At 45.1% G+C, this 7,041-nt stretch overlaps 1 protein-coding gene across 1 annotated transcript; it reads left to right on the top strand.

The window, feature by feature from the left end:
• The first annotated feature begins 1,682 nt into the window (after positions 1 to 1,682).
• On the top strand, positions 1,683 to 7,041 carry LOC125687033 (gap junction beta-6 protein-like). Its single transcript, XM_048931782.1, has 2 exons — positions 1,683 to 1,774; positions 3,585 to 7,041. Exon 2 carries the CDS (start codon positions 3,607 to 3,609, stop codon positions 4,282 to 4,284), a length of 678 nt encoding a protein of 225 aa, XP_048787739.1. The 5' UTR covers positions 1,683 to 1,774; positions 3,585 to 3,606; the 3' UTR covers positions 4,285 to 7,041.

A 7,041-nucleotide genomic window follows, 5' to 3' on the forward strand; every position in this document is an offset into this window, starting at 1 on the left:
TGGTGTAAACCACTACACAGTTAGGAAAACTCAACTCTTTGAAAGGGAAGATAGCAGCAGGACAAGGGGAAATGGTTTTAAGTTGAAGGAGGGAAGATTTAGGTTGGATGTCAGGGGGGAAGCTCTTTATATGAGAGTGGTGAGGTGCTGGAGCAGGCTGCCCAGAGAGGCTGTGGATGCCTGGAACCTGGAGGGGCCCTGGGCAGCCCGGTCCAGTATTAAATGTGGAGGTTGGCGGCCCTGCCTGCGGTGAGAGGGTTGGAGATTCATGATCCTTGAGGTCCCTTCTAACCTGGGCCATTATGTCTGTGTAATACGTGATGTGAAACATTAAATCCAAAGTGTAGCTGTTCAAGTGTATAGGCACATGTACTCCAGGAGGCATCAGTTCTATTAGCTAGAATGTTCCAGGAAAGAACCTTGGGCTGACTGAAAAAGTCAACTCGCACATCCGAGGTGCTTGAAAGGTGAAAACAAGTGAATAGGGGAACAGCAGAGAACACAACATTGAGAAAACATTTCTCTGTGCACATGCAAACTGTAGATACAGCAGGTAGTGGGCGCAAAAAATTGTGATGAGTGTGATGAAAATATAAAGCAGTTCCTGCATGACAAATGTTGAACAAACAGTGCTTTAAAGATGGATTGATGGAATCTTGATGACACAAGTTGCTGCACTGGTGAGTGCGTGGAGCAGAAGAGTAGGGGTTAGCCGCTACTCCTAGTGGTGGGGACAAAGCAAGAACCTGTGCTCTGTACAGACATACACTGTGGCACTCACTGCTCCACTGCCACTAGAACTACGCTTCCCCACAGCGGGTGAGCAATGGCTGTGTTTCTGCACGTGTGCTCAGCCAGGACTCTTTCCCACATTAAGCACTCTTGCTCCCTCCCACATGAAGGCAAACAAAAGAAGATGAAAAGAAATAAAAGTAACCCTCAGCTTTACCACAGTTCTGGTTTGGCTGTACATGAAAGCCACCACAGCAGCACCAAGGTGTGGATTTCTTTCAAGCATTTACATTTACCGCTATCAAACTTTGCTATATTTTATAAAACAGAGCTGGTTGTTCCGGACATTTCTTCTCTATTAACGTTTAAAGATGTTACACACCTGACTGTTTCCTGTACCTCCAGAACAAACTCACATGGGCATTTTGCAGACCCACAGACCCACACAAGCGCTGGCTTCCCATACTTTGTAACCACGCAAATTACTAGAACAAGCTTATTTATTTAAATCACTCCTGATGGAAGCGTCTCTCCTTCCAGACACGCCACACAGTGCAATACTCAGGACAGATCTTCACCTCAACGCACGAACACACTGTTTCCAGCGGTGCTTTCACGTCCCTAGACAAGACCCCATCATGCCTGCAGCCTTAGGCACGGCGTTCCACCACCGCTCAGCTGTTTCACACACAGCGCCGTTTCCCGGCAGGGCTTCTGGTCGCAGCGCTGCTAGAAGCGAGCCGAAGGCACCGTGCAGCCCTTCCCCGGGCACCGTGCGCTGGGAGCGCTGAGCAGCCCGCAGTGCAGGGCGAGCGCCGTGCGCTGTCTCGCAGCTCTGTACCCACACCTGGCCGCCGGCCCCGCTCCGCCGCCAGCGCCCCCGGGCACCCCGGCCCCGCCCGCGGGCGGAGAGAGGCGGCCTCGGGGCGGGTTAAAAGCGGCGGCGAAGGAGCGGGGAGGGCTTTGAGAGCTGTGCGACGGCGAGGCTGGGACCGGCCGTCCGCTGGCACCGCAACACGGGACCCCTGCCGTGCCGCTCCAGGTGAGACCCGCGGAGGGCTTGGGACTTGAGGAGTCGTGGGATCGCGCCGAGCCCCGGCCGGGATCTTCTCGTGCGGCGGGGTTTGCCGGGCGCCCCGCAGCCGAACGCAGCGTTTGTGTGGTGGGGAGGAGCAGGGGATGTCCTGTCTGTCCTGTGTTCTTTTCTTCCACGACTTGCAGCTTCCGAACCGCGGTGTGAGCCCGCACCTGGAGCTGGGGTTGTTGGTCCTGTTGGGATACGCTTCAGATGGTTACTTTCCTTCGGTCCTCGTTAGCCCCATTTTGTTCGTTTTATTTCTATGTTTTAATGGTTATGCCACAGGTGAGAGGAAATGCTTCACAGAAAGCGCAGTTATCTGACCACAGCCGTGACTTTGGATCAGCATAAAAAGCTGCACAGAATGCTGCCATTCTGCAACGAGAACACAAGAAGCATGAGGAATTCCAGCCGCCTTTTCGAGGCTTTTTCTTTTTTTTCTTTTCCTTACCCAACATAACCTTTCCTCATGACAGTAGACGTGACCTCTCCCTCCTGCCTGGAGGCCTGTCTGTACAGGCTGGGCCCGCACCGCGGGTGTGTGCATCCCTCTCTGGTGGTGTAACTGCAGCGGGGTAAAGGAGTTCCTTCTCTCCCTTTTTTTTTTCTCTTTTGCTGTTACCTGAGAATTAGCAAATCTAAAGGCTTTGCCAGCCCGACGAAGCACACTCTGCACCAAGAGGAGCAGGAGTTCTGGTCGGTCCAGGGCCACTGTAGCTTTTCTGAATGGTAGATTGAGCCCTGCCCCTGGGAGATATAGGACCAGCTATGCAGGTTCCTGGCTGTGGATCTGAAGCATTTGGTGGTAGCTTCCAAATGGCTCCTGAGCAGTGAAAGCCAGGTCCTGAGACCAAGCTCTGCCTTCAGCAAAAGTTAAGCTTAATCGTCAAAAAGTGAACAGTGAATTTCCTTCAAGAGCAGGAGGAAGAGAGAACAGAAATGGAACTCCTCTGATGTTTGATTTCTTATTTAACTGGGGTGTGATATCATCTAGAAAATCAACGTAAACTTTTCAGTTGAAGGCTTTGTGCTCTCAGCCCTCTGGCTTGGTTAATCTCCTTTTTGGATGAGGTAGTGCTGAATGTGGAAGGGCAGGCTCTGCAGAATTGTCTTGTGCCTGCTGATTGGTGCTTTGTATGTGCACAGCCCTGACAGAGTTGACTTGAGGTTTCTCAACAGTGAAATCAAATGCTGTACTCCTAGAGATGAAGGCTCTGCCAAGCAAAGGATGTGTCTGAGCTGCAGCAGATAGCCTTAGAGACCTGTTGGAGGCATCTGGGAGGAAGTAGAGCTTCTGATGGAGATGGCACAGTAGTCCTTACCTTGGAGGCAAGGCAAGCACCACACAGCCTTCTAAGGCTTTGGCATTGGCAAAGAAATCCTATGAAAATAAATTGTTTTGTCAAGGTTATTTTATATAATTATATCATTTTCTATTTATTTGGAAAGTGCACTGAGAGCCTACCACAGAAAGAGAAAGAGGGCTTGGGGGATGCAGGAAGGAAACACTTGAAGGTATAACTTATTTCCTACCCAAAAACTAGTTAGAAAAATATCAAAGTATGCTGGTGTCATCATAAATATATGAATGGATAGAGTCTGTTAAGCTGTTTGAATCCACTAATACAGACACAAATGTAAAGATAGACTTAACGTGACTTAATTTGCCTATTACTTGAGTGAATGCTAGGAAATCCTCTTGCTTATAGAAAGTTTGGAAATGATTCTTTGCTGCTTGGAAACTAACTATTTGGTATTTTATGTCATCTTGCAGGTGAAAGAACACAGAAAAGAAGATGGATTGGGGAGCTCTGCAGACTGTTCTGGGAGGTGTAAATAAACACTCCACCAGCATTGGCAAGATATGGCTCACAGTCCTGTTCATCTTCCGTATCATGATCCTGGTTGTGGCTGCAGAGAGAGTCTGGGGAGATGAACAACAAGATTTTGTCTGCAATACACTTCAACCTGGTTGCAAGAATGTTTGCTATGATCACTTTTTCCCCATCTCTCACATCAGACTCTGGGCCCTGCAGCTGATCTTCGTTTCCACCCCTGCACTGCTGGTGGCCATGCATGTGGCTTACAGGAGGCACGAGAAGAAAAGGCGATTTAGAAATGGTGACAAAATTAATATTGAAGAGCTGAAGAATGAAAAGATTCACATTCGAGGTCCCCTGTGGTGGACGTATACCTGCAGCATCTTCTTCAGGATCATCTTTGAAGCAGTCTTCATGTATGTGTTCTACTACATGTATGATGGGTACCAGATGCCTCGTCTGATGAAGTGTGAAGCGTGGCCCTGCCCCAATGTGGTGGATTGTTTTGTGTCTCGGCCTACTGAGAAAACCATGTTTACTATTTTTATGCTTGCTGTATCTGGGATCTGCATGATGTTGAATCTGGCTGAGTTGTGTTACTTAGTGTTAAAAGTTTGCCTGAAAGATTCTAGGAAAACAACAGTTTTAAAATAATTCCCCAGTTCCATGATTGCTCGATTTCCCAGACCCCTTCAAAACTTACTTAGGCATCAGAAGACAATTGGCAATATTTTCATACTTGAGGAAAAGGATAAAAACAAAAGGGCATTTTTTTTTTTTTTAATGATAGCCTCTCTAGGAAGCTGCCATTCAGGCAGATTTTAACATTATGAGCTACTTTGATATTCCTGTATCCACAAATAGAGATATCAGCCTTCTTGGCTGCACCTTTTCTAAGTATGCTTCCTGCTGTCATGGTCACTTGTTGAAAAGTGGGAATGAGAAAGTCTAGTGCCACACAGAGAGAGGGATTGCAAACAGATTGCATCAAATGATTGTTGCCAATGAGACAGGGCACTGTGGTTTCCTGCTCTTTTTCTCCCCAGCATTCTGTGCAGAATCTCAGTATGATAGATTTTATTTGATGATGAGCCTTTTTTACTCGACTAGGCTTCTTTCAGCAGTGTTTTTCTGTATTTCCCTTCCCCCCCCCAGTAAAGTAAAAAAAACTACCTTGTTTCATTCTGGTTCTTTTGTTTCTTTTCCGGAAGAAGTGCTTCAACACTTAGAGCACGATATGCAGCAGCTCATAACTATTGGTGCTCTATCAGTCTTTTTTTTCCCCCCTTTTCATCCTGTATAACTTTTCTTCATAAAGCTTTCAGTTCTGATTTGGTGCACCTTTTAAGTGGCTGTATCAAACCACTCCCAGTTTTCTGGCATTCTCTACATAGTGAGATTGAAACACCTTTTCTCTTGTTACAATAGGGTGAGCAAGAATTACAGACAACTTGCATAGCCAAAATAGCAAAGTTTCTCAATCAGAAGTCAGGGGGATCTTGAAAACATAATGTTCACATTGCTGAGTTGTGAATTGTACATTATTAACTTGAACTATGTGAGTCTGTCTCATCTCTCCAGAGCAGTCTCAAAGCATACTCTGTTTTATGCCTGTCACTGGCAGCTACAGAAGCAATGCAGTGTACTTCCTTAGTGCTTGTCCACTGAATATGCTTCTAGTAAACCAATTCTTCCTCTTCAGCTTTAGTAATGCTCCTTCGGTTGGGAGGAAAGCTAGTTACCTTAGGTTCTCTTTTTGTAGCCATCTCCTCAAATGCTTCTGGATGAACAAAGCTGCCCAGGTTGACTCCTTACCTCTCACTGTGCACTGGAAGTGGAGCACGAGCAGGCTGCCACTGCTTGTGTGCTTAACCAGTGTTATAATTTGCCTGCAGATGGAAATTGTTCATTAAACATGGTAGCAGAAAGGAAAGGAACAGCATCCTTAGAAGTGTGAATGAACAAAAATATAAAGTCATTAATAATGAGCTGACCTGGAAACTTGCTCTGTAAAAACATCCTTAATTCAACTCTGAATAACAAAGTTTGGCACATTGGATTCGTGCTTGGTAGAATTCCTGCACTGTTCTGTATACGAGTACAAAGAGAACAAACTATCTACACTCCCAGTGCTCTAGTGTTACATTTCTTTTGTAACAAGATTTATATTTTCTTCTGAAATCATAATTAAAGGACATTTGTAGTGTCCATTTTCTGTATTACCTACATGTGCCTAATGTGTCTAATGAAAATCTGTTTACCACAATAGAAAATGAATGCAGCAATAATACATTTAATAGCTGGGAGCTACTGTAAGAATTTTTGCCTTCTGCCACAGGTTGTTTTTCAATCTGTTACACTGCCTTTGCTATCAAATACATCCTGCAGACCTTGTGAGCCTATAGAGGAAGGCCATATGTGTGATCTCCGCTAGGAAACAAATATGTTGTGTAAATCAGTCTTGTTCTAGTGAAACTTTAGCTGGAAATAAACAGCATAACCTCTCCATAGAGAAGAGTTTGTTTTCCTATTGTGCCTTTAACTGGAACTTGGAATGCAGCGTGCCAAAACTGGCAACTCCAACAAGATAAGGTTAATTAATTATCTTCAGCTAGTAGTTTGGCAACCAGATATCATACAAGCAGAAAAAGACAGCAACTGGGACAGTTGCTGAAAGTGACCCAAGAGAGGACTTTGATCCAACTGTAGCATTAGTTGTACTAGCTCCACCAGGAGATGTTTGCTGTCTATGAGATTTCTGTTTAGGTTACTTAACAGCTACTTTTTAAGAAAACGAAATAATGTTGTTCAGATACTTACTAGGAATGAATTCCTGTACACCTATTTCTGTGTGCTACATTGCATGGTTGACAAACAATAGATTTCACACATTAAAATACAATGCTGTTTTGGAATTGTGTGTGCTCTTTCTTGAAATACAGTGTCTATCTACGCTTTTGCATGCGGATGCTAGACTGCAGAATGAAGGTTGCAAGAATGTTGAAGACTGAAGCAACAAATCTGAAGTCTTGTCTGTAAAGGAGGCTGATTCCTTACTGTAGGGTACAGCACAGCCAGGATATGAAGTGTCAAATAATGTGCTGTCCGAACTGGGAGTTGTTGGAATGGGGCAGTCTAGAATTATCCCTCTGGGCTAAAATGACCAGAGGATTACCATTGGCTTCATAAGGCTAAACTTTCATCTGAAAGCCCTGAAACCAAACCAATAAATACACAATGATAACTGAGACTTAATGGTCTTAGCTAGGAATAATGGCCTTCAAGATATTCAGGAGTTACATATATTTTCTTTCCCATCCAGCCAACTCAGCTTGTTTTCTTTTACAGAATATATTTATCTTCTGTAAAGTTGTCCCAGCTCTGACCTGAGTATTTTCTTTATACACGTGC

This window comes from Lagopus muta, chromosome 1 (genome assembly GCF_023343835.1).
Source record: "Lagopus muta isolate bLagMut1 chromosome 1, bLagMut1 primary, whole genome shotgun sequence".
Lineage (NCBI taxonomy): Eukaryota > Metazoa > Chordata > Aves > Galliformes > Phasianidae > Lagopus > Lagopus muta.

Bases quoted from the DNA above. Each gene is read 5' to 3' on its own strand.
- LOC125687033 (XM_048931782.1), top strand. From the start codon at position 3,607: ATGGATTGGGGAGCTCTGCAGACTGTTCTGGGAGGTGTAAATAAACAC.